This window comes from Camelus dromedarius, chromosome 7, assembly GCF_036321535.1.
Source record: "Camelus dromedarius isolate mCamDro1 chromosome 7, mCamDro1.pat, whole genome shotgun sequence".
Lineage (NCBI taxonomy): Eukaryota > Metazoa > Chordata > Mammalia > Artiodactyla > Camelidae > Camelus > Camelus dromedarius.
Window position 1 is genome coordinate 25,753,094 of NC_087442.1, and position 27,117 is coordinate 25,780,210.

At 38.6% G+C, this 27,117-nt stretch overlaps 1 protein-coding gene across 4 annotated transcripts in view; it reads right to left on the reverse strand.

Annotated features, from left to right (window-relative positions):
• The window catches only part of PTPRZ1 (protein tyrosine phosphatase receptor type Z1), a 155,027-nt gene that overhangs the window by 77,758 nt on the left and 50,152 nt on the right, over positions 1-27,117 (reverse strand). For all 4 annotated transcript variants that reach the window (XM_031455267.2, XM_031455266.2, XM_031455265.2 and 1 more), the window contains exon 2: positions 23,563-23,628. In XM_031455267.2, the coding sequence (XP_031311127.1) occupies positions 23,563-23,628 (66 nt within the window). The remainder of the gene's footprint in view (positions 1-23,562; positions 23,629-27,117) is intronic.

Here is a 27,117-nt window from a genome sequence, read left to right on the forward strand (position 1 = left end):
TATGATGGGATAATCATTTCCTTGATTAGGGAACATTATGTGGCAAAGTGATGGAGGTGATTATGTTCTGCTGTAGGAGGTTCTGTCTTGGCAAATTAGAAAAAGAGAGAGAGAGAGAGAGCCAAAGTGTGAGAGATTCTCCTGCTGGCTGTGAAGAAGTCAGCTCCCAGGGGGAGTGGCTAGGAACTGAGAGTGGCCCCTAGGCTCTGAAAGTCCCACCCCCAACCCCAGGCTAACAGTCATACAAACAAATGAGCCAGTCATAAAAAGGAAAATACTGTAGGCTTCAACCAAGACGAGGAAGCCAAAGTAGTCAAATTCACAAGGAGAGATGGCAGAAGGGTGGTTGCCAGGAGATGAGGGAAGGGGGAAAAGGGGAGTTGTTACATGGGCACAGAGTTTCCGATTTGCAAGATGAAGAAGTTCTGGGAATCTGTTTTATAGCAATGGCAATGTGAGTATACTTAACACTACTGAATTGCACACTTAAAAAGGGTTAAGGTGATGAATTTTACATGATGAGTTTGTTTGTTTGTTTACCACGGTAGAAAAATGGTTAAGATGGGAAAAACAAACAAACAAAGGACTGGGACCTGGACCTCAATCTTGGAACCACAAGGAGGTAAATTGTACCCACAATCTTCTCACTCTTGGAACAGGACCCTGGGCTTCAAATAAAACAACACAGCTGGCATCTTGATTCTTGATGTATGAGGCCCTGAGTAGAGGATCCAGCTTAGTGGTTTTAAGCCACTAACTTTGTAGTAATCTGTTTTGTGGCATACAAAAGCTGATACAATCTGTAGCTAAAGTAATCGTTTAAAGTACATTTCAGATTGTGTGTAACTCCTTGGGTCAGGTCCTTCCAATACCTTTTCATCTTACTCAGAATAAAATACGGACTCTTTCCTGGGCTGGCAGATCCTATACGTGACCACTCACACCCACGATGATCCCAATTCTTACCACTCTGTTCTATTCTAGCCACCATGGCTTCTCTTCTGTTCCTTAAGCATTTGAAGCTTCAGGGCTTGCTTGTCACTTGCTGTCACTCTTTCTGGAATCTTTTGCCCCAACTGTCTGCCAGGCTCGTTCCAATCAGCTCTCTAACCAAACGCATCTCATTGGAGTGGCTTTCTCTGAACAATCTGTATAAATACGCTCCCCTTCCTCAGGCATTCTCAACTCCCTCTCCTTACTTTATTTTTCTTCTCCTAAGATATGATATCTTTCATTTTATGAATCTGAGCTCACAGGGGTCTAACAGAAAATGGCAACAAGAAATAAAAAAAGAAAGAAAACTGACCAACTAAAGAAACATTTCTAAACTCAACTGCAGGTCACGTTTGGCTGTTTGCTATATGGCGGTTTTTCTGAGTAATCGCCACTAAACCTCTGCTGGAACGTATCAAGAAACACCTGATGTCTAAACTGTATATTGCCTGTCATTGTCTGACAATGACCCCGAGTCACTGGATTATATCTGAGGTGCATCATCTGATTACGCTGAGTTCAAAACACCTACTGGATCATGATGCCAAGTACACTATAAGTTCAGGAAGCCTCCTTAATTTTTGTGATTAAAAGACAAAAAAGGCCAAAATAGTGAAATGAGATTTTTTTAGTGAAAGGGCCATAACACAAAAAAGTCCATAAAAAATAAGACCCTGAGGTTCTTTTTGTAAAGGACTCCAAAAAGAGGATATTTCAAATCATCGTAAGTAGAAAACCAGGGAAAGTAAATTAATAAAGTGTTAAAATGGTGCACAGGGATTAAACACAAATCACAGAAGCATTAAATGTATTTTACTTGTTTTCAGTAATGAACCATTAAGTTAACCTTATGCTTAAACATTATTTTTTAAATTCCCAAATTACTTTTAACTTCAAAATTGGAGACTTCACTCCGTGTAGTAGTGAAAGCCAGGATGAGGCAGCCGAGAAAGCAGGTACCACACTCATTAGACTACACTGAATCACTTGAGTGTTATTAACAAATGTTGTGAAGGAAGAAATTAGGACATGCATTGTAGCTGCAGCAGATTATCAGGGTGATTTTACTCATCAGGAGGACTGCCGAGTACTAAATGTCAGCTCGAGAGAATTAAAATAAATTATTCATTCACATATTCATCCATGCTTTCATCCATTTATTGACTCACCTGAATTAGTACCACTCCCATAAATTTCCTGTGCTTACTTCTACTAGAGCACTTAACAGACTGCATGTTGTTTATCAACTTATCTATCGCATCTATAGCTTATTGCCAGACTCCGAGTCTGGCACAGGGTAGAAACAAATTAAATGCTTGGGAAACAGTCTCTGTACATCAAATGAACGTATTCAATATTTACATCCTGTGCACTCTTTATTCCAAACAGAACAGAAAGCAATTGTAGGATCTGTAGGAGACAGATATGCATGAGTTCAAGTTTGTTTGCTTGCTTGCTTATTCCTGCATTTCAGAAGGTTGGAGTCATATTCAATAAAAAGTAGACACATGCCTAAAGAAGGAGAGGGGTTGAAAGAAGGTAAATGTGGATATCAAAAGCACACAACGCAGGCTTTGAGGGAAGGGTTGGAGGATCCTGGCCGGCAGAGAGCTGAGAGCACGTGTGGCTGAGCGATGAGCCCGAGCAAACTCACGGTGGCAGTAAAGTGCAGGCGATGCTCACAGGGAAGTGAGCAGCCCAGAGAGGTGTAATGCTGGCATTCTATAGAGGGAGATGGAAGGGCAGCCTGTCATTAGACATACCCGGGGAGGCCAGTGGAGGCTTTGGAAAGGCAAGGAGCTCCCTGCTGCCTCGTTGGAGAGATTGAGCCCGGCAGGAGTGCAGGAGGAGCAGGAAGGGAGAGGCTGCACAGTTAGTGGACATTTGCATTGGTATCTCTACTTGTCTTCATTTGATTTTTTACATAATCCCTGTGCAAGGGACTGAATGTTTATATCCCTCCAAAATTCACATGTTAGAATCCTAACCCCCTGCAAAGTGAGGGTATTTGGAAGTGGGGTCTTTGGGAGGTGATTAGGTCATAAGGGCTCTGAACAACATGAGGGATTGGTGTCCTTATGGAAGAAAGCCCGGAGAGATCCCTCGCCCCTTCTGAACTGTGAGCTTACAGTGAAAAAATAGTGGTCTGGGAAACAGTCCTCACTAGACATGGAACCTGTCAGTGTCTTGCTCTTGGACTTCCAGTCTCCAGAACTGTGAGAAAAAAATTTCTAGTGTTTATAAACCACCTTAGTCTATGGAATTCTGTTAGAGCAGCCTGATCGGCTAAGACACCTTGTATTTATTTGAGCTACAATAAGTCTGTCTCTTATTCAGATCGTAACTGCAGCATCTTTCTTAGAACCTGGCGCTTGAGGATTAAATAAACATCTCCTGAATGAGTAAGTACTTCATTAAAATATCTACAGTTACCTACATTTCAGGATCTTTTTACTACACACCTTCTAAATAGGAACACATTCTCAAAAATATTCCATGTAGGGAAGCATTACTCCACCAGTCTCTAACATAAAAATATCAACTGAGGAAAACTAAAGATTGAAATAAAAAAGGGATGAGTAAAAACAAAATACCAATGCAAGTGTTTAATATCTGAAGAAAAAAGTGAGAAAATGATGAAACTGAAAGTCAAAGAAAAAGATCATTCTTCCTGTTTCTTTCCTGCATGATTCCTGCTGAGTTTCTTAACTTCTAATATCAGAAAAGTGGATAAAATAATTACAGTGTAAGGTACTCAGCAGAGATCCACTGAAAATTCATAGAAATATGATTAAAATCCCAATATTTATTTATTTTCAAGGTTTACCATAAATTGCTGATATTTAACAAGATTTGAATAACACACTTGAATAACAGTAGACTAAGAACTGATTCTTTGAAGACTAAGACACTGTTAGGAAAAACATATATTGCTTTTAATCTTAATGAACTTCTTTCCTAGTCCAGGTTTTGATGTAAGAAAATGTTTGTGTCTCTACATATTTATACACACAAATACTAGTAAGAGGCAAATGTAAATGTAATATTGGAGTGTAGATTGTAGTAATGATTGTGGCAATGATTGCAAATAATTGCTTTGAATAGACTCCACTCAAGATTCCAAACATTATAAATCAAAGCTTTGCAAATTACTGTGGGCTTGCTTTATCTAACAAATAGAAGCCAAAATTTATAAGTCACTGAAATACTATAAAGCTATCAGCAATCAATGTCTTGGATTCAAATTTCAGTTTATTCAAATACAAAAATGAAATAAATCTGTTATTTCAATAAAAGTATAGCACATAACTTAATACTCCAGCAAAATGGAAAGAAGATGTATTTAAGTAGACATTTTTTCAGATGAGCCAATCAGCTGCTTGAGAAAGGGAAGGTTCCTCCAAAGATAAGAAAATAAAACCTAAAAGTACAGAATAACAATAATTAAGTGATTCTATGTCACAGCAGTGAATGTCATTACATAATTTGAGAGCAAAGGAAGAAGGATGTCTGAGGTAACTTTCCACGTTGTAACAAGAATGAGGATGTATTTTTACCTGCACAAATCAGCGTGCCTGCTTATGTCTTTGGTTAAACAGAAGTCTTTGGAGCTGGAAAGAGCAAAACAGCTGGTGAACATAGACAATGGCTGCTATTAAAACTGCGCTGAAAGTAGATCAAATGCAAACAATTTCAGAATGAGAAGCTGTCTAGCCAAGACTACATTTTCCTTTATTATCTGTCCCAATGGGACACTCACATTAGGGAGGCAGAAAATCTTTGCAAGCCCGTCAGATATATCCAATTGACAGAGAGTGACAGGTGGCAGGAAGGATAGTTATCAATTTATTTGGGAAAATGCTATGCCAGGAGTTCCTTTAGGACTATGATATTGAGAAACTTATTAACTGAAGTTCAGTATAAATAGAAAGAGAGAGAGAGAGATCAGAAACGTACTTCAAAGTTCCCATTTAAAATTTTAGGACTTTCTCAAGTTGGAAAAATCCAAAGTAAACAAACAAACAAAACTTAAAGAAACATGAACAATAAAAATTACTACTCTATAATGCAATAAACAACTTAAGTTTTTGAAGATGACAGAAAAAAAAAAACTCAAGATGAAGATGATCTAAGGACACTGACGTAATATTACTCTGAAGATAATTAATCACAACCTGATGATACATGGTGGGTATAAAAGAAGTCAAGGAGCAGAACAAGTGGAATGGTACTCATAATGGGTCACAATGAACCAGTGCTTTAATAAAAAAAATTAAATGAATCCTACAGAGAAGTAAAGAAAAATTGAGTTAAGGTAGGAAATAATGGGTAACACAATACATTGAAGACTGAAGGTAGGATGTCATTTTGAAGGGTTTAGAAATGTTTAAATGATTTTTATTTGAAAGGGAGAAAGAGAGATACACAAAGGATGACTCCCAAGATCCTGACCGGAGCACACCTGGGTGTATCATGGTACTTGTGTTGATAAAGAGAATGGATGGAAAGAAAGACTGCATCTGATTTTGGACCGTAGACTGAGATTCCCACTGAAGTTCATTAGGCAATCAGAAATAGGGGTCTGAGAGCCAGGGACAGATTTCTTCTACATAGCACAGAGAGCTATATTCAATATCTTACAGTAACCTACAATGAAAAAGAACATGAAAAGGAACATATATACATATACATATGACCAAAACATGCTGTGCTCCAGAAATTGAGACATCATTGTAAACTGTCTATACTTCAATTAAAAAAAAAGAAGTCTGGACTAGAGATGGAGGCTGGTGAACGTCAGCATAGAGGGGGTAACTTAACACTGGGAATGTGGATGAAATATTTCAGTTAAAGTCAATAAATGAGAAGAGAGAGGGCCAATGACGAGACACTGAAGCGTATGAACATTTAGGGAGCATAAGGGGAGGAGGGAGCCCCCAAAGAAACTAAGAATAAATGGCCTGGAAGAGAACTGTAAACTAGGAGAAAATGGTACCCTGAAAGTCACAGAAGGATGGCTCCAGCAATGAGAGGTCACCCCAAAGCAAATATCCTACACAGCAGAGAGCCCGCAGGGTCATGAGAGAAGAGTAAGCACGGGATTTGGTTATTTCTAACTTCAAATCCTGTATTCCTAGAATAAAACTATTTCAAAGAAATGGTAGAACCTGGAATTCAGACCACAGTGGGCAGAAGAGTGAACTGGAGGCAACCAAGCAGGGTTAAAAAAGTGCTTTTTTAAAGTTCGTTAAGAAAGGAAGAGTGATGGTGTAGCACACAAAGACTGATGAAGGATGAGAAACGCTATTTTTAAGTCAGGCAGAGATGTAAACATGCATACGTATGGAGAGGGGAGAGTTATTACAGGAAGGAGTTTAAATAATGGGAGGTCCACGATCAAGGTCCCCCCACGGGGAGAAGACAGACCATGGGTGGACGATTATTAGCCTAAGAGAGGAAAAGAAGCATTTAAAGAAATCAAGGAAATATGGATTTATATCTAACCATTTAGAGATGAGGGAGTGAGAAATCTGACAGTTCACACCACAGCTTCAGGTACAGAGCAGAATCACATCACATGGAAGGAAAAGAGGTCTGGGAGTAGAGCTGACTTGGGTTCAATCCCAGCGCCACCATTTCCAGGCACCTCTCACCTGAGCCTCAGTTACCTTCTCCGTCCCAGGAACAAGAATCTCGCTGTCTCAGACTGTGCAAATTAAATGGGGTAATACGTGTAAATGGGCTGGCAGACAATACGAATTGTCTTAACCCCTTTCCCTATTTTCTCAGGAAAGCTGGCAGCAGAAGCACTAGCTGCAGGGGAGACACAAGTAAGAAAAGAGTGGGACATGCAATAGTGACACTGCAGACTGAAGGAAAGCCCCGGGCGCTCCATGGATGTGGGAGACCATGAACCTGCAGAGGCACCACTCAAAAGGGTGTCTGTGTCTATTTTTGTTTTTGTTTTTTGTTTTTGCAAGTTCATTAGTCCTGGCAGACACACAGAGAGGGTAGGGAGTTGCGATCTGACAGTGGAGATGAGGAGGTCAGGTGAGATGGAATTATAAAAGGTCAGGAACCTAGAGGTCCTGGCTAAAGAGTGTGGATGCTCCCCTCCAACCCCAGTCTCAAATCTGGTATAGGGCGAGAAAGGTAATTTTTTAAAAAAAGCTATTAAATAGTTACAACCACAGTGTCCTTGTCATCCTTTGTCTTGTTATAAAATGATGTGTGATGTGTAACGCCCAATACTGCAGTATTTCTACCGCTATACCTTAGTAGCAAATCTCTAACTAATCAAAATCAGGAAAATCACCGCTGAAATTTAACAATCCCCAGAAACCATGAAGAGTTCTTGTTCCTTTAACACCACCCCCTGACAAGCCACCACTTTTAAAAGAAAGAAAAGGCCTCAGGCTTTAGGTAACACTGTGATTAATGTTATGACCTTATATTTGCCTCAATTACTTCAAATGAGTCCACTGTGTTTAATATTCAAGACTGAGGCTGAAGGCAGTGCCGGCTGATTGATTGCAGGACTTGAGTGTGGCGCTTGTTCTTAACTAACTGACCTCAGTAAAAGGCAGGCCAACCATCTGTGGAAGGATGAGGGAGATACAGAGTAAGATTTCGTGGTTGCTGCAGACCGCCTACTACTAGCAAGAGAGCAAATCCAGAACTAAAAAACATCCCTGGGAATTACTCCTTGGTTTGAGGAATAAAATACTTCTTGCAGAATAGCTCTGAACATTGCCTTAGTTCACTCACTGTAACTTCCCCTGTGGTCACCTACGTTTCCTCTTCCCCAATAACTGAAGAGCCAAGGTCTTCGAGCAAGGGAGGAACAGCACAGCAGAGAACAGTGACAGTGGTGGTGACAGTGACACCACCATATGTCCATACCCAGTGCTTGCTGTCCACGTACTCATTATCAGTACAGGGCATGCCTGAGGCTCTGCTTCCCACCTCTGCTGGGAGGACCAGGGATTCAGAGTTGAAGCCTGAGACACCGATATTACCTGTTATCTTTGTATTTGTAATAGGACTTCTGAAAATTTTCCTACATTGTTGTTTAACTGTTTTGGTTAAAGAACATGCTGCCTATAAGACCAAAGACTCTGGGTGAATTCCTCTATAGAACCATCAGTTCCTCCTTTCTGTATACACTTATCACAAAATACTCTCTAAAATCAGATCACCTAGATGCATGCTACTAGTCACATGCAAGGGCTAAGAAAGGAGCTGTAGGTGAAGACCACAAATCCACTGCTCCGGCTAAGAATTCTACATTTTATATTATCTCTAGATCCCATCTAAACCTAATTCCAGTAAAGACAGCTTTTAGTTCATTTATTCACTCATTCATCAAATATTCATGGAGTGCCTAGTGTGAGACAATAAAAGTCTGGTACAAAAGATATAGAGACAAATAAAACAGTATCTATCATCAAATAAATCATGTTTGAGTGAGGACCCAAGACAGCAAATGGTAATTATAATACAGCCTACAAAGGGTAGTAGCAGAGACATGCACAGAATATTGAAGAGACACAGAAGAGCTGTATCTAATCCAGAAGGGACAAGAGACAAAGGCTTCCTGAATGACAAGATGCCTGAAATAAGTCTCAAATGATGCGCAAGTATTATCAAAGGAAAGGTGGGGAAGGAAGCCAGGGCTAAAGGCACCCAGGAAAAGAACGGCATGACCACAGATGAGAGAAAGAAGGGTTATCTGAGAAAAACCTCCAGAAGGTCTATGTGCTGATGCATCAAATGCGAGGCAGGGAGAAGAGAGGACTGCACAGAGGTGAGCAGATGTTGAGGCCGTGCATGCCAGGACAAAGGGTTTGGACTTTTCTGGTAGGCTGTCTAAGGGGTTCCAGTTACAGGTGGCATAGCTATGTTTAAGTTTCATGGAGGTAACTATGGTTACAGAGTTGACGAGGACACCGCTGATGGCAGATCAGTTAAAGTTTTAGCAATAGTTTACATGAAGCATAGTAAGGATCCAAACCAGGGGAGAGTGAAGCAGGGAGAAAGAAGGAGGGACAGATTTGAGAAAAAGGAAACAAACAAAACAAAACAAAACCTCGGGGCCAGGGAGTTGATTCGCAGTAGGAATTAGGAAGAGGGGGTAGGGAATGTTGACTTTAATCTCTCTGGTTTGGGAGATTGAGGAGGGCAGTGCCACTAGTCAAGAGGCAATTCCCCCAGGGGACTGCTTGCCAAGCCATTCTCTCCCATGTCATCCTCCGTGGCCCCTGTGCAACCGTGCGTCAGTTTCCAGGGAGGGAGATCCACAGTCTTCTATGGTCTACACTGCAGACCTGACAATCCCGGGGAGCAGCATGAGAGTGTCCTCACTGAACTCCTCTGAGGGTCAGAGCCCGGCCGTGGGTATGGTCAGAGTGGCACCGCTGGCTACAGGCCTTTGCAGAGCATGGTGGCTGGTTTTAGGGTTTTTTTTTTTTTTTTTTAAATTCCTATGGTTTAAAAACAAAGGCTAATTATTTAGTAAACATGGAAGAATATTAATTATATGACCTTATAGAGAAGGGCTACCTACACTTTTCCTGAATATCTGTGAAAATATCTTTATTTCAACCATGTCAGCTAATATCCATGATTTCTATTGCTTTTATAAAGACTCATCAGGATTTTAATGAACTGTCACCTTTTTATCCTGAAAAAGCAACTGGCACAGCTCTTTAAAATTTAGAGTGATCCTCAGTCTTACTTTAATACAAAGAACACCCCCTTGAACACTTAACTGATAGGATCTATGGGAATGTTTGAAATCAATGACAAACATCACCTTCATTGAGATTTCCACTGTACACTTTACCTTACAGGCTCCTTAAATTTCCATGGAGAACAGATATAAATGATCCCCACCTAACACAGAAGGGCTCCTTTTATCTCTGAGGCAGCCACAATCATATACATGAGTTCACATAAAATGACATAAAAATTTTAGCCTGATGATTCCATACATGAGAAAATTTAGCCTTCACCTTATTCTCAATAAAACACTGCTCTCATCAATCTAGAGAATAATTTAATGGCAGCAGATTCCTTAAACATGTATATTGTTGAAAAATATTATTATGTGACTTCAGTGATCATTTTGATTGCTCTTTATAACAGAATAAAACCAGAAGATAATGTTCCTTAAACTAATAATAGAAAGGACTAGAATTGAAAAAAAAAAAAAAAAAAAAAAAGGCCGAAGAATTGAAGGCCTAGTTGTCCTTTGCATAAATCTAACTTTTCTCAGACATGCGGTTATATCATGGTCCTTCCAAATCAGAGAAATATTCTATAGACAGACACTCATATAGATATTACTCAAGGGAAATGATAAAATTTATTTCTTCACGAGCAGTTTGAAATAAATGGTCCAATGAGAGCTAACAGAACCTGTGAAATAGAAAAGAAATAGATGATGAAAAATTACTACCCAGATTAAAAGCCTGAAACGAGAAAAATAAAAAGTATCCAAGGGATAATTAAACCAAACTTCTTTCTAAAGTTAGCAAATTTAATGCTTGGTTTAAAAACTCTTAAAGTTGATTCATGAATTATAATGAATTGTTTTAATGTGGCAATAAACAGCTTGTGAGAACCACAAAGTCTACAGCTGTGTCTCTAGCCTTTTTGTTTTCTGAATTTCCACTTATTTTTTAATTAGTATCAAGTCAGGAAATTCCTGTAAATAGACAAGTTTGGACACTGGCACATTCATTTTTTTTCCCTAATATATTTCTTAGTGATGATGTTTACATATAAGAGTTTTTGAATGTAAGTAATTCCAGTAAACGACAATCATTAATCAGATAAAACGAGCTGGTAATCAATTTACATTGCAAAGAGATTTATTGCAACAGTCCACGAAACTAGCAAGGGCCCCTTCTCTTTAAGTATATAAATAAAAAGGCTGAAGGCTTTAAACTAAGATGTTGTAAGTCACTGTCAAGGGACTATCAATCTCAAATAAAGAGAAAAAGATTAAAATTGTCATGTAAGTCAATTATATTTGATTTTTAATAAATTGATTCTTCAAGGCTTTATCGTTCATGCAAAATAAAGCTACACTTGCATGGATTCAAATGTATCTTAATTTGTGTCTACCTTGAGTCCAGCTCAGTGGAAGATTCTGTCACACTCTTCAGTAACTATAGATATAAATAGATTCTCTTTTTGGATTGGCAAATTCCCTGCCCTTGCACGACTAAACAAAGACGGTGCAACAGGAAGCTGGGGCAAAGGAAGTGAAGCAGGAGGAGAAGGGGAGCCCTTTTAGAAGTGACCGAAATTCTAAGGGGGGCTTAGGGCTCCCACAGGCAGCAGAACTTGAGGGGGTGAAGAGGAAAGATGAGCTTGTGAGTCAACACAAACTAGATCTTTGAAAAGCTGGGAGGCCCCAGCTGACATCTGTTTTGGACATTTCCAACTAATTAATACTGAAGAATGGCCAAAATTAAGAAGAAGGTAAAAGTCAACAACACATGTGCAGAAGAGCAAATCCCTCTGTTTGCTCTGGTTCAGTTAATGTGATATCCATGCCTTCACAGAGACCATTAGCAAATAAACACTATTTCTATACGGCATTCCAGATGATTAAATTAGGAAAATGCATTAAATAAGTCACTCTTTGTCCCTGTCCCAAAAGAAACTTTAAAAAGTCATGTTAATCGTACAAAAAGTATTGCAAACAAAGTGCTTTTTTTTCTTCATTGGTATACAGCTGAGGTGATAATCACCTCAACTCCAAGAAGCCACTGGTGTCCTTTGTTTAAGAAATGTAGACTAGATAAACAAGATTATACTGTATAGCACAGGGAAATATATACAAGATCTTGTGGTAGCTCACAGCAAAAAAAAAAAAAAATGTGTGGCAATGAATATATGTATGTTCATGTATAACTGAAAAATTGTGCTGTACACTGGAATTTGACACAGCATTGTAAAATGACTATTACTCAATAAAAAAATGTTAAAAAAAGTAAACCTCCTTATGGCCTTAAAAAAGAAAGAAATCTATCTAAAATGTTGGGAGTTTAAAGAAGCTGACCCTAGACTATATCTCTATAACGGATGACAAACTGGCTTAGCACAAAATATTTATTGTCAGCAAATTCACTGTGATTCTATTTGGTAGGTCTCTAGAACACCAAATGGAGAAAATATTCCAGATCTAAGATCTAATTCCATAATCACTCATCATGTCTTGCGTGAATCACTTGGATTTTATAACCTTCTAAGTCAAAAATATATTTTATGAATGAGTCTTCTGATTTTATGTTCAAAGAGCACATGTCTATGACCTTGTTGGGTACTTGGAAAGTGAAAGCTGGCCGCAAACAGGTTATGTTTCTAAATTCAGCTTTGACTTCCTGATCCTATTCTCTGGACCAGTAGGAATCTGCTACTGATTGTCTCAGTTAGTTTGTTTTTTTTTTTTTTTTTTTTGGTTAAAAAAAAAAACTTCTAGATCTGAAAACACAAATATAAACTTTTTCTTTGGTAGTCTCGGGTCTAGAAGGAAAAGACATATGGATAAACAAATCAATGCAATGAGAAGTAATTTAATAAAGACATGTTTACATGATCAATTTCCTCGGGTGACAGGCTTAGTTTTGAAAAGGAGATGATTTTGAGTGTAGAAGGCTGAGTATATGTCACTAAGACAGGATTACTCCTACTTTCTAGCCTGACTCAGAGCCCCAGTTCCTTTGAAACTAGAGAAGGCAATGGGGTTTTGATATTTGACTGCAACCCTCGTCTGGGTTTTTTCTTTTTTTTCTCTTCACCTATATCTGGCATCAGGGTTCTATGCCATGCTCTGTCAAGTCTGACTCTCCTGGCTTCTGGTTATAACTTGTCCATCATAGAATCTCAGGGATGGGAAAATCCACCCTAGTCAATTATCCCATCATTTCTTGAATTCTCTATACAACACTCTTAATAATAGGTTTTTCTGCCTAAGCTTAAACATTTCTGATGTTAGGGTATCTTTATCTCCCCCAGCATAGCTTATTCCAATTTTGGATTTTTTTCAATGTTAGAAAGTCATTTCCTCTAAGTAAGTTCCTCTCCAAAAGTAACTTCTCTCCAAATGGTAGCTACCTGGGGCCATATAAAATGTTCAGTTATTTTTCTACATAATGACCCTGTAAAAACATGAATACTGACACTGTCATCTCCTGAGCCTTAACGTTTTCATGATAGATTCGCACCTGCTTCACATATATCAAGACACTTTACCAACTAGGGGGCCTTCTTCCAAATACTCTCCAATTTGTCTATATTCTTTGTAAAGCTTGGCATCGAGAGGAGGGCAATGAAATATGGAGATATTCGATGAGTTTTCTAAGCTATAAAAGATAACTGAATCTTTAGCATAATAATAATAACAACAGTAGTTTACATTTGTATGGTGCTTCCTTTGGGAAAGAGCGTGGCATAATGTTGAAAGAATGGGTTCTGAAGTCAGACTTTCTGGGTGAAAATTGTGTCCCCCTCCCCACTAATCAGATGACTAATGTTATAGGTAGGTCTCTTCACCCCTCTGGTCCTCAGGATTACCATTTAAATGTATGGATCATAATAGGCTGAGCCTTGTAGAATAAAGTACTAGGAGGCTTCGATGAGCTAGTACAGGGAAAGTCATCAGCCCGGTGGTTGACACAAAATAACGGGCTATGTACTCTCTCCATTTTACCACACTTCACTTTCTCTTTCTCGATCACATCACTTTTTTTGCCTCAGTGCCTTTGCACTCACCATGCAGTTGCTTGAAACACTGACCCCCCTTCAATGACTATTTCCTTCATATTTCAGCTGAACTGTCCCCTTCTTGGAGAGGCGACCCCCCCACTGCTGCTAAGCTACTGTCTTTTACATCACTGTGTTTATCCTTTTGACAATAATTCTCACATGTTGCCATTATCTTGTTTAGTTGTTTGTTTTTCTTTCCCTAATAGAATGGAAGCTTAATCAGAGCAGGTACCTTACCTGCTCTGTCAACTGTTACACTTACAGAGACTAATACTGAATAATAAATTGATGCGTATCACCTACAATTATTCTTGTTATTGTATTTATTAGCATTCATCATGTCTCTTAGTTCTCAAGAGTGCTCTCTGAAGCAGGCAGATCATATTTTTAGAATAACTAAAATGCAGAGCAAAATGTATTTCACAAATGTAAGGGGAAATACAGCCACTGAAATGAATAAATCCGCTAAAACTCTCCCAACATTTCTAAGCAACTGCAGAGAATTCGGTTCAATGGAGCATGAAACTCCATTTCATGTGCCCCAGTTTGTCACATTAGGAAATTTCAATATGCGTGTTAAAAGGAAACGCTTATTTAGAACCCAGAATGATAATGTTACCATGGCAGATCTATTTAATTTAGTCTGGATTTGGCCTCACAAACAAAATTCTAATAGAGACTAAGGAACAGAATCTTAAAGAGTTACAAAACAAATTCTCACTGCAACATCTTGCTTTCATTTATTTCAGTTAGAATTCCCAGCAGACTTTAAATAAAGGGAAGCGCATGTGAAACGATGTATTTCTGAGACCCCTTTATTATTTTCTAATCTAAATCATTTCTATACAAAAATCATTAAAATGTAGCATTACTGACTGAATTATCTTTGTTTTCCAATTAAAACTAGAGGTAATTCAATAGTTGAAACTAGTGTAACTGAATTTCTGCTCTGCTAGGTAGATGTTTGTGGGTTCTGTGATATTATTGTTCCCTTTTTTTTCTGTTAAACAATTAAAATTTGTATGTATTTTCAATGTGAGTAGCAACATATACAACTACACAGTAAAATAGTAAAAGATTTCCTTTTAGCCTTCCTCACCTTCTATTTCTCTTTTATTTTTCTATTGAAGTATAGTTGATTTACAATGTTGTGTTAATTTCTGGTGTATAGCATAGTGATTCATCTATACATATATGTATATATATATATTCCTTTTCATATTCTTTTTCATTATAGGCTATTACAAAGTATTTAACATACTTCCCTGTGCTACACAGTAGGACCTTGTTATTTTCTATTCCTCTTTCATAAGGTAAGTCCTGTTAACTAGTGGGTGTATACAGTTATCCCCTGGTATCCCTGGGGGATTGATTCCAGGATCACTTTGGATACTGAAATTGATGGACGCTCAAGTTCCTTATGCAAAATGGTGTAATATTTGCACATAACCTACACACATCCTCCCATACATTTTAAATCATATTTAGATTACTTATGACACCTAATATAATATAAATGACATGTGAATAGTTGTATATGTAATGTAAATGCTATGCAAATAGTTGCCAAATTCAAGTTTTGTACTTTGGAACTTTCTGGAAAATTTTTTTCTGAGTATTTTCAGTCCATGATTGGTTGAATCCAATGTTTCTACCTAATGTTCTCTTTGTATCAATAGGTCTCTGATTCCCTGTGTGAGGCCATCACCTTGAGCTAATACACTTTGCCCTGGAAAGTCCCCCTTTTGGATGACCATTCCATTGGCACATGGATTTATTTCGCTTGGCCTTACCTAATGGCTTGAAGACTGAAATACTTAGGAAAGAATGAACTGAAAGGGAAATGAAGGGAGGAGGAAAAAGAGAAGAAGAGCCCCAGTCCTTTGTCTCTTCATTTACATTTGTATGTATGTGCATATATCTGTAATCTTGTTTCTTCTTTTTTTCCTACCTAAACAAGAATCATGTTACATACTTTGATTTGATTTGCTTGTTGTCTCTATACAGGGTCTTGGAGATCACTCAACGTAAGTATATCTAACTCTGCCACAATTACAGAAGTGGCTGCATGGTATTCCACAGCATGGTTATACTATTGCCTCCTTTTACACACACACACACACACACACACACACACACACACACAGACGTAGTTATTCACTACAGGCTATAAGGTTGATTTCCAATTTTCCTTATTACAACCAAAGTTTCACTTAGCATCTTTGTATACCTTTATTTTAATCTCACTATAGAAATCACATCATATTAAAACAGAGTGACAAACTAGAGAAACTATAATGCAGTAATAACTTCTTTGACTTATGGCTTCTAGAAAGCTGTTGAAGTGTGACATAACAAGCAAAATGTTCAACGTTCTCTGATGAAAATAAAACTATTCTTTTATCATGCATGGTGGGTGGGATACAAAACTTTTAATGAATGAAGGAGATGTCACAATCAGGGAATGGTCCCTCCTGAATTCTATTCTGAAGGTACTTGACTATGCTTAATGATAAGAATTTGACCAAAATGACATACGGCTTCTTCCAAACTTTTGAGAAAGTGACCCAGTCACTAAATCTAACATTTTTCTCAGGATTCTGGAGAAGTTGTCCTCACCCTAGGAGGGATATCCGATGGTTGATAAGGGACAGAGGATTTCTTCTGCCTGCACTGGACATGGACTGAGATGTTACTATGCTTGACACACTGTCACCAGGGTGTGGATGAAGGGAGGTCCAGAATGCAAAGGAGTAGCTATGGTTGTTTGTAGGTATTAATTAGAAGTAGGTGTGATCAGCAGTTTTTCAGGCGTTCCTAACACTGACCAAGTCATTACTAGGCATGGCTTACTTGGGACTTTTCATATAACCTGGAGGTATATTATGAATCCTCCCAAGCCAACAGGCAAAACTGAAATTAAAAAATTTCGTTTTCAAAACTTTCAATGTTAAAAATTTATCTGAAAATAATATTTACTTAAAATAAGACAATGGCTTGGCCTTACAAACTTGGTAGTTGTTTATTTCCTTGTCAGTTTAGTCCCTATAATTTTGGAAAATCTCCAGAGGATAACAGATTAAAATGACTGTATTCAATATTCATGAATGGGATGGCACCCTTATGCAGCAGAATTTAACAGGTCACTCTGAGTCATTTCCTTTACCTACAGATGTCTGTGTTCTGCTGACAGATAATAGGACTCAATTAAAATGAGCTGAATGAATGAATAAGTGAATGAAGTGATTATTCAACAAGTTTAGGCTCTCTCATCCACTGTAAGATTTTTAAACAAGTTTTCTGTTAGAATAATAAAATCTGAGAGAAGCTTTTTTTTTCTCAATTTCTACAGACAACTATTAAAATTTTCAGAAATATTCCCTAGGGTGAGAGATGAAATTCCAAGAAAACTGCAGCCCACTGATGGAAAATACAATTTGTGTATGTAGCAGTAAAATAACTTACTGTGGAGTTGACATTAGAGACTTGAAAAGTGACAATTACATGAGTTACTTAACTCCAAACAGCTACTGAAAACAGGAATAACAAATTTTACTAAAAAAACCCCAAATATTTCAATTCCACTTTTAAAATTATGAAGGTAGCACTAAATTACATTACCCCACAGCCCCCAAAATTTAGGAGGACATTTTTATTAACAGCATACTTTAGGAGGACTACAAGACTGGAATCTGGAAACTGAAAAGAAAAAAGAACAGGAAAAGAATCTAGAAACTATAATATTTTGATATCATCAGAACCCAGGATCTTTTAGAATCAGGTCAATAAAAAATGATTTTTAAAAGGTTACGAAAAAGAACTTTCCTTGGAAATTGCTAGAAATAAACGTGTCTAGAGTAATACAAGATAAAGGTAGCTTACAGTCAGACTCACTAGTGAGGGATTCCCACTGTACCCACCCAGACCAGGCACTTCTCTGTGGGGAAAGATGTCCCTGTCTAGATGAACAAAGATTGTGTGAACAACTGTTCAAAAGCTTAACTTCTCTTTTTACTGACCCAGGTAGCAGCTTTTGAAAATAAAATTTACAATGTTATTATGTATTATGCAGAAGCAATAATAATATTCTTTCATGTCAATGTACCACATCCAGAGAGCTAAAGCACTTTCGTGTGTATAAACAGGCACATATATGTTTCTCTTTTTTACTCTGACATTCATTCGTTCCCCAAATTAAGACAATACAAGCAGAGACTGATCTAGATTCTGGAAACTGCAAGATGAGGTTCCCCAGAGCGAAAGCAGCAGGACCAGGGAGAAGTGCTAGGTGTTACATTTATAGCCTCCCTCTCAAGATTTACTGAATCAGAAATTCTTGAAGTCAGGCCCAGCAATCCTGTTTTAGTGAGATTTACTTAGTAATATTTAGGTAACTCTGATGCACACTAAAGTTTGGGAGCCACCAGTTTATTTAGACCATAAGCTATCAATATTTAATGCTCATGTTAAGCTGTACCATTGTAATTGCCCCTCTGGCAATTTCATTTTTGAAAAAGGAGCAAAATGTAAAAGGTTAGGACCCATCCAACTAGGAAAATGGAATTCACTACTAATCCAGTATTTTATAATTTTTTAATGTTATTTAAATATGAAGTACTTCCATATAGTCACAAAAAGTTATTTTTAGTTGATATAATTTCACATACTGTGAAAAAACATACACTAAACAATTGTCTATTGTAATTTAGCATGACTCTTAATACTATTAAATAGATAATAAATAACTTTTCAGTGATAACTTGGAGCATACAATCCTCCTAAGATATGTGAATTTCAACACGTTTTGTAATCTGCTGTAATACAGTCCAAATATGGTGAAAAACTTGCATCTATCTGTTTGGCAGAGTTTAATACTTATCTGACCAACAGCTGTTTGCCGCTTAATTGCTTAACATTAGAAAACTGGATGGCGGTGAGACTATTCAATGCCAAATATTAATTAGGATCAAATAAATATGGTTCCTTAGATCTCTGCGGTGTCTAATCTATATAAACGTCTTGCAGTGATAACTCATAAATGATTAAACAGAGGTCAGATGCATTAGAGGAATTTGCATCATATGGCCAAACATAATTTTCTAACTCAATTTATTTTTTAAAATGTTGATGGCATAAAAACATGTCAGTGGGACTTGGACTTATTTAAATCAAGCCTTCTTTCTTGTGCTTCAGTATAAAAAAAGCAATCTCAATCTCCATAAATGAAAGGAGTAGAATAGCTATTATAATTTACCGAACCATGTACATTTGGAGGGTAGAAATCCTAATTAAAAGTCACAGAACCTTCTCCTCAAATCTACTCCGAAGCCACAGAAGCTTACCACAGAACTGGCTTCCCTCACTATCGCCACAGAAATTAAAGACGTAATTATTCTGCTAAAAAGAAACAATAGAGGCTGCTCTCTAAAGATAAAGCGTTCTCCTTTCAGAAGAGAACGAACTCTTTCATGCCAATAGAGGCTCACTTAGAAAGTGGTGAACCGGGATGGGGAATCCTTTGGTCTGCAGGTCAGCAACACTGTCGATCAACCTGCAGGAGAATCTGAGCTCCAGGAGTGGGTGACTGCTCTGAAGCATATCCTGAGGGCTCATCAAGGCTGGAGGTGACCTGCCTAATTGTTCTGACTTTCTTAAAAAACTATACTTTCTGGTAAATGATGTAGAAAATGTGACTGAGCTGGCAGTGATTCAGACAATCAACTATGAGAAACTGATTCTCACTGAGCTGGGCTAATGACCCCGATTGCAAAACGAATGCAGGGTGAGGACAGTGAACCACAGCAGAGAAGAAAATCAAGTTGTGTGATGACACTTTAGGTGCCCTCAGTGCAATCCTGGCTGGACTGAGTCCGGGTGAAATGCAAATGTATAACGACATGCCCATCTTTCTAAGAGATTACTAGCCCTTTCCACATAAATGACAATTTATCACCTACTATTTAAGGACACAGATGATTGATAAAGTTATTTCCAACCTTACTGATCTGTAGAGAAGTTCACCTGCTATGATCAAGCAGGAAGAGACCCAGACACAGGCCTTTCAGCTACATAAACCTTCAAACTGTTACATGAAGTGAGGAAATGTAAAAGTGCAGAAGACTTCCTGTGACTCACAACAACTTGTTAATCACACGTAGCATATTAATTTAAATTAATTTATAGTATATTAAATAGACCTTTAGCCCCACCTTTCCCCAACTCAATTATAAAACAAATATATGTTAAGTGTAGACAAGCTGGAAGATATGGACAAGCAGAGATGAAAATAAAATATACCCACAGTTCCACTTTTCAGAAGTGACTACACTTAACACATTCCTTAAAAAGGACACACATATAAAGCAAAAAGGACCATATCAAACACAATGGCTTTGGAAACAGCATTTTTTATATCTACCCAAGAATTAAAAAATCTAACAGCTTTATGTTATTACCCACATCGCTGAAACAAAAGACTCAGATGTGGCCACAAGGGGTCTCAGGAGGGGTGCTGGCAGTCGAGACCCAGGTTCAAGGTCCTCGACTCCGGCTCAGTTTATGTCCCTGGGCAACTGACTTCATGTCTCTCTTTGGCCATTTGTAAAATGAAAACCCTAGCACCTCTCAGCTTTATTCACTCTTGTCATGAATACTTGCTGGGCTCATCCTGTGTGCCCCACTCTGGGAGAGGAAGGCTGAAGAAAACACGGCTCTGTGTCATCTGCCACAAGGAGCGGGGAGGGCCCAGGGACACGGATGGAAGTGAGAGGTCTGCCCTGGCCTGGAAGGCTTTCCATCTTACAGCAGGTGCAGGGGTGTGGTATTCAGGCCAAACAGTGAGGAACAACCAGAATCAGAGACACTTGCTTTTGAAAACGCTGGTTCAGCAGGAGGCAGAGGGAAAGATGACTGTGGGGGACAGGACGGATAGGTGGGCTGGAGCAAATCACGAAAGTCAGTCCAGGCCACACTACAGAGTCCATTTTTCATTTTGCAGGTGATGGGGAGCAACTGAACGGTTTAAAAAAGCAGAATAACATAACCCTATCTGTACTTTGGAAAGAGAACGGTGTGAGGGATGTAAACCCAGTATAAAGCAAGTCCCGAGTATTACAGAAAACGGATCTGCCTCGAAGCCTTTTATTGAGCACTTATATGTACCGGGTACTATTCAAAGTGCGATGAATATACTGACTCACTTTTCATTGCTGCACCTTTCGAGGTAGGTACAGTGCTTAGGTCTTTTTACAGATGAGGAAACAAAGGAGCCAGAGCCTATGGAACCCACTTGGAAGCCAAGCAGTTAAGATAGTCTGACCGCACATCTTGACCCTTATCAGATGAAACAGCAAAGGAACCCCCACTATAACCAGCTTCCTTAGAGCAAGGCCAGGTCCATCACCTTTATCTCACCTTGCGCAACCTGTGATGCCATGAGACAATGGTGGTCAGTCTGTTCTCCCTGAAACCCCCTCTCATTTGGATTCTGTAAAACCCTCCCTCCTCCCCCACCTTCCTCACATCCTTCTCTTTGGTCTCTTTTACTAGTTCCACTTCCTTTGGTTTATTGAGTAAAACATTGATGAAAAATCATGCCTAACGCCCCTTAATGCAAATTAGTCAATAACTAAAATCTAAAGTCATCGCCAGTTAAAATATAGTGTAAATTTTACTACCCAGGATTTTGGATAGGATAAAGGAGAGCAGTTAAGCCAGAATTAATTCACGGGGCCCTAAGAATGTTCTCGTCACATTCCTAGTTTTCAGTCCAGGGAACACTGGAGCGGCCGGGGCACATCAGTTTCAGTCTCACCTGCAGGTTAGCATGGCTGCTCCCTTTGCCTGGAACAATCTCTCACCGGTATTGACTTAGTCAGCCCCTACTTATGCTTTATCTCAGTCTAAAGCCCCTTTCTCTCCAGGGCGTCCCCCGAATCCCTTAACCTATGTAGGGGCCGCAGACCTGTCACCACAGTCTACCACTGGGGCATTTGTTCCATTTTGCAGTCACTGTTGTTGGCATTCTTGAGATGGTTTCCATCCTTCACTGGCTCCCCAGTACCCAGCACAGTGTCTGGCTCCTGTCATCCACCCAGTGTATTAGTTAATTACACTAATCTCTCAAAACTTTCCATTTTCCTTTGCGGAGGAGTAGACAACAACACCCAGGTAGGAGGCACGTCAGGGAAGTAATACGAAGTCAACTCTTTCACAGTCTAACACAGATTAACTGCACCCAAGACTCTTCTCAAGGACACATGGGGCACCACTGGCGTGGATGCAGCTCATCTTCAAGAATGAACCCTTGGAGCTTTGGAAAAGAAAAACTCTTGTTATTTATGAAAAAAAGTGCTACAAATAGCTCTTACTTCCTAGAGATGCTCAGGAAATATGGAAGGGACCACACATGACAAAGCCATATTAGCCTCTCGCAGTTTAGAAATAGTCTAGTTTGGCATGTGCCAAGTTTTGAATGTGCTTTGATGCTGATTCTGGGTGGCTCTGCTATTATTTCAATTTCCAGCTGGCAAAGAGCTACAAAATACAGCTCCTTCTGTTTTCCAGTTCATTAATATGTATAGCTGTTTTCTAAAAATTCCAAAAATATATATATTTATATATAAATTTATTTAAATTTTATATATTTAATATATTTATTGGTAAACATTTATAAATACAATATATATTTATATATTATGCTTATGAATATTTTTATATTTGTAAGCATGAACAAATTTATTTATTTATATATAAATAAATCATATATATGATTTCTCTTAAATGAATATTATTTTTATAATGAGAAATAAATGAAGTAATTTTCATTTTGCAGGAAAACATATACCAGATCGTTACTCTTGATACTCATCAAGATAATGGCTCAGATCTCCACACTTCATAGATTTTGTCATTGGGAGAGAAATGATCAGAAAGGCATTTATAGTCTTATCACACTCAGTCTCCCCAGCCTGGCTATGGTCTCCTCTTTCTCCATTTGTCACCAAAACTTTTTCTGTTAAATTACAGAGCCAAATGGCACCTTCTAAGGGAAAAAGTTTAGCCCATGTGGACAAGAATCTGATTTTAAGTCCAAGGCTGCTGTTCCTTCCCAGATCATCAACCCCTCCCCTGACCACGAGCATCTGCTTGGCTGGACTGGGTGCTTGCACCTCGGCTGGGCTGCTCTGTGCGTCTGCCTGGGAACCCCCGGGGTCTTCCTCTTCTCATTTTGAGCTCTTGGAGAAGGAGACCACAGTGGAGGTGCTTGGGCTCTTTGTTTCCAGGACGTGCGTGGAGGCAGGAGGGTGAGGGAGGCTCGCAGTGGGGAGTGGCCATGTAAACAACCGGGAGCATCGCAGTCCCACTGATGCCAGGCTCCACTCTGCACTCAGCCTTGGCTGCCAGGTGTCCTCCTCAGTCACAGCAATCATCTCCCAGGGGCTCCCCACTGCCTCTCTCAGTCCTGGCTTCCGTCAGGCCCACCTCCTTAGGTTGTCTGAACCCAACTCTAAATAGGTTTTCTCCCAAGGAGATGTAGCTAGTGTGGACATGAGAGTCACATCTAGCTCTGTCTGATGTCAATATACTCTACACTACCAATGCGCTAATGGAAAGTCACTAGAAATCATTTTGCATGTGGTATATTTTTAGTGATTAATCTAACTGCCTACCCAGGTAGCTAAGTTAAAATGATGTGCTGAGCTACAAAGTTTTCTTTTGCATATAAAAATAGATACAAAAAAACAATAAAATTTGCTACTGAGTCTCATTATATAATAATATATTTACCTGTATAGGACCAGCCAATCTCTTCAACAAGTTTTCTCTGTTGTCTGTAGTATCCATAAGACCAATCTACAACCAAGAAAAAACCAGTTAATCAATGTGTAGAAATATATGTGTGCAAATTAAAAAAAAATACAATATGCTCAAAGCATCCTTCATACCATAAGTGGGCCTCGATTACTCTTTTCTACGTCACCTTCCCAATGGCTCCTCCCTACTCCAACCACCACCATTTTATACTTCACTGTCCCTGTTCTGGTACTTAGTGTAAATTTTAGGGGGGCACATTTTAAGATTGCTAAAGTTCAGGCAGAGGCAAAGAAAATATTCCGTGTAAAACAGGAGCAACCTAGAGGGTTTCAGCCCAAAGAGAGGCTAAGGTCAGAAAGGACAAGCCTGCTCTATCTCCAAATTTTTCTTACCTTTCCCTAAGTTGAATGCTTGAAATCCTATTGATTAAAAAACACTTCTAAATTTACAGCCCACATTTTATTTGTAACTGCTTCTAGGAGATGCAGAGGTTATGTTTTCAAAATTTATTTCCCTTACAATACAAAGCAAAATCAGCTGCCTTGAAGAAATGGAAATTTCAATATGTTTATGTTGGCTGAGAGGAAGGTTGTGTTAGACAGTGTAGATGAATTTGTCTTTTGGAGGAACAGAGGTGCCTGAGGGAGGTAATACAGTGGGAAGCTTGGGGCATTGCAAAATAGTAGACACCTCATGACCTAGAGAGAGAGGCTCAAGATCATGAATGTAGGGGAAAGGGTATAAAAGAATAAATGGATGGAAGGCAAAGTCTCACTCTGCACAATTCAGAACTGTGCCTGGAGTCACGCCTGCACCGCACATGTGGGGACGCCCTTATGACTCCTCCTCCTCCTTCCTGTGCCATAGTCTCTTTCTCCCAGACTGGGGGAGATCTCAGCTGCACTGTGGGGCAAAGAAATCTCTGTGAGCTGGGCTTCGAACCTGATCAGTATTGACCAAACTGTTTCTGTAGAAAAGGCTACAAATAGCTAGTTTATAAATGAACTTGTGGAACATTACTTATTCATAAATTGGGGTTCTGTCAATACAGCTTTCATCTGAAGGCAAGGGTTTACTCACACTATACTACACCATATCATACCATTCCACATATATATTATATATCATATATAGATAGATCTTTCTCATCTATTGGGAAGAGAGATTATTTCTTCTTATTCTTTCTACACAGTTTTTTTTTTCCCTTTTACTGACAGCTCCCAATTTCAGGGAGCCAGTTCTCTCAAGGACTTATCAGAAATTATTTTTCCCTCTTGCATGCTATATATAATCTGATTAATACAACATGGTAATATATACTTAAATATTTTATAAAAACTAAAAAGCGGGCCAGCCACCAGAAATACCCATTCTGAATCCATAGATTATTCAAAACCAAAACCTACCTTGGAGAAAACAGAATAAAAAATAGTTTTAGAAATATCACTACCCATAAATAGAGGTAAATATTCTATTGGCCATGCAGCACATTTCAACAAATAACTGTTTTTATAACAGCTTTACTGAAATATGATTTACATATCTTACAATTCACCCGTCAAAGTGTACAACTTAACAGCATTTAGTATATTCAGAGTTGTGCAATCATCACTGCAAACAACTTCAGAACATCTTCATTATCTCAAAAAGAAACCCCATACCCTTTAAGCTGCCACCCCTACCCTCCTCCATCCCTCTAGACCTAGATAACCACTAATCTACTTTATCCCTATAGATTTGGATATTCCAGATATTTCTATAAGCAGAATCATGCAAGATACGGTCTTTTGTGAATGGCTTCTTTAACTTAACATAATTGACATTTCCAAGGTTTCTCCACATTGTAGGATGTATCAGTACTTCGTTCCTTTCATTGCCTGACAGTACTTCCTTGCATGCTGATCAAGATGGCCTTACAGTTCCCCTCCGTTTGACTGAACTTTGGACAGGCTTCCTCCTGGCTCTAGGCTCCTGACTTCCCTTTTCTCCCAGCATTTAGTTGAAAAGTATAAATTCTCTCTCTGTTCCTTTGAGATATAAATCTTTATGAATAGCCACATGCCAGTTTTACAACTAGGAATGTACTTCTCAAGAATATGGGAACCATCTCTCTGAAATGTAAGCATCAGAGTAAATAGCACCCTAATCTCCCAGTTTCTGTGGGAGAGCAGGAGCCCAACATCCAGTGAGATGTCTTCCTCCAAGTTGCAAAAACTACCCTCTGTCATAATGATACGGGTTTAATTTTTCCTTTGGGTAAAGCCAGTTAGCAAACACAGATGACCTATGCCTTCCCCTAACATCCTACGTTACTTTTACATGGGGGCTCACCCTAGTTCTTAAAAAATCCTTAACACCTCTGTTTCATCAGAGTTGAATTCAGACTTGATTCTGCCCTCTCTCCCCTGCTGTAAAACCCTTGGATTAAGTTTTCCTTGCCTGTTCAATTTTTGTATGCTGTAATTTTTGTTTTGACGATGGATGTGCCACATTTTGTTTACCTATTCATCAACGGATGGCTACAACTTCGGTTGTACCCTCTTTGGGGCTATTATGAATAACACTGCTATGTACTCATGCATAAACTTACTTTTCTACTTAGAAATGAAATACTAGGTTCATAATTTATTTAAGTAGAGCTGTCCCATAAAATGGTAGTAATTGAATGGTAGTTCAATTCTGGAGACAAGTTTTTTGGTTTTTTTCACGATCAAGGAATATATACAATTAGGTGTTAGGGCCTCAAAGGTCATTTGATTAAGACTTAAACATTCTAAAAAAAAATTTCCTATTTTAGAGATAAAACACTTTTTTTTTCTCCCCAAAGAAATGTAAGTGGTGTGTACAGGTAGAAAGTGACAAAAATGGAAACAATAATGCATGGCTCCTGCCCCCTACTCCACTAAATGTTCCTAGCAACCCCAGGTTATTGGTTACTCTCTTATGTGTTTTGCCGAAGTCGGAACATCTTCAAGGGAAACAAAATAAAACAATACACTGAGACTGAACTTCACCAGCAGAAACTGGACAAATAAATTATGCTGATAATCAAAATCAAGTAAAATACATTGATTGTATACCTGATCTGACCAGGCCACCAGCTGGAATTCTCCTCTGAAAATTTGCACTGACCACAGGGAAAAGCTCTATCGTCAACCTTTATGTTCTAAATATAAACTTTTTTAAAATGTAAAGACATTTTTGTCACAGAAATGCATTTTGATGATTTCAGAAGATCCCATACCATACAAAATCTACATTTAACAAGTATTCCATTGAAATAAACAAAACAGTAAGCTCTTGCTTTAATGATTCAAGCTAAAGGCCGACAGCAAAGTATCAGCGGATTTTAGCTTTCCTTGTAGGGCTTTATCGCTACACAATGAGCATTTGTCCTTGGTTTTTAATTACTTACGTTAAGAGAGCTTTTTTCAATACAAGATTCCCAGGTGTTGGTAGCTCTCCTCAGTTCCTTTATGTATTGTTTCCTTAATTGTTACTTCAAACAATCTGTTACACATTCATATG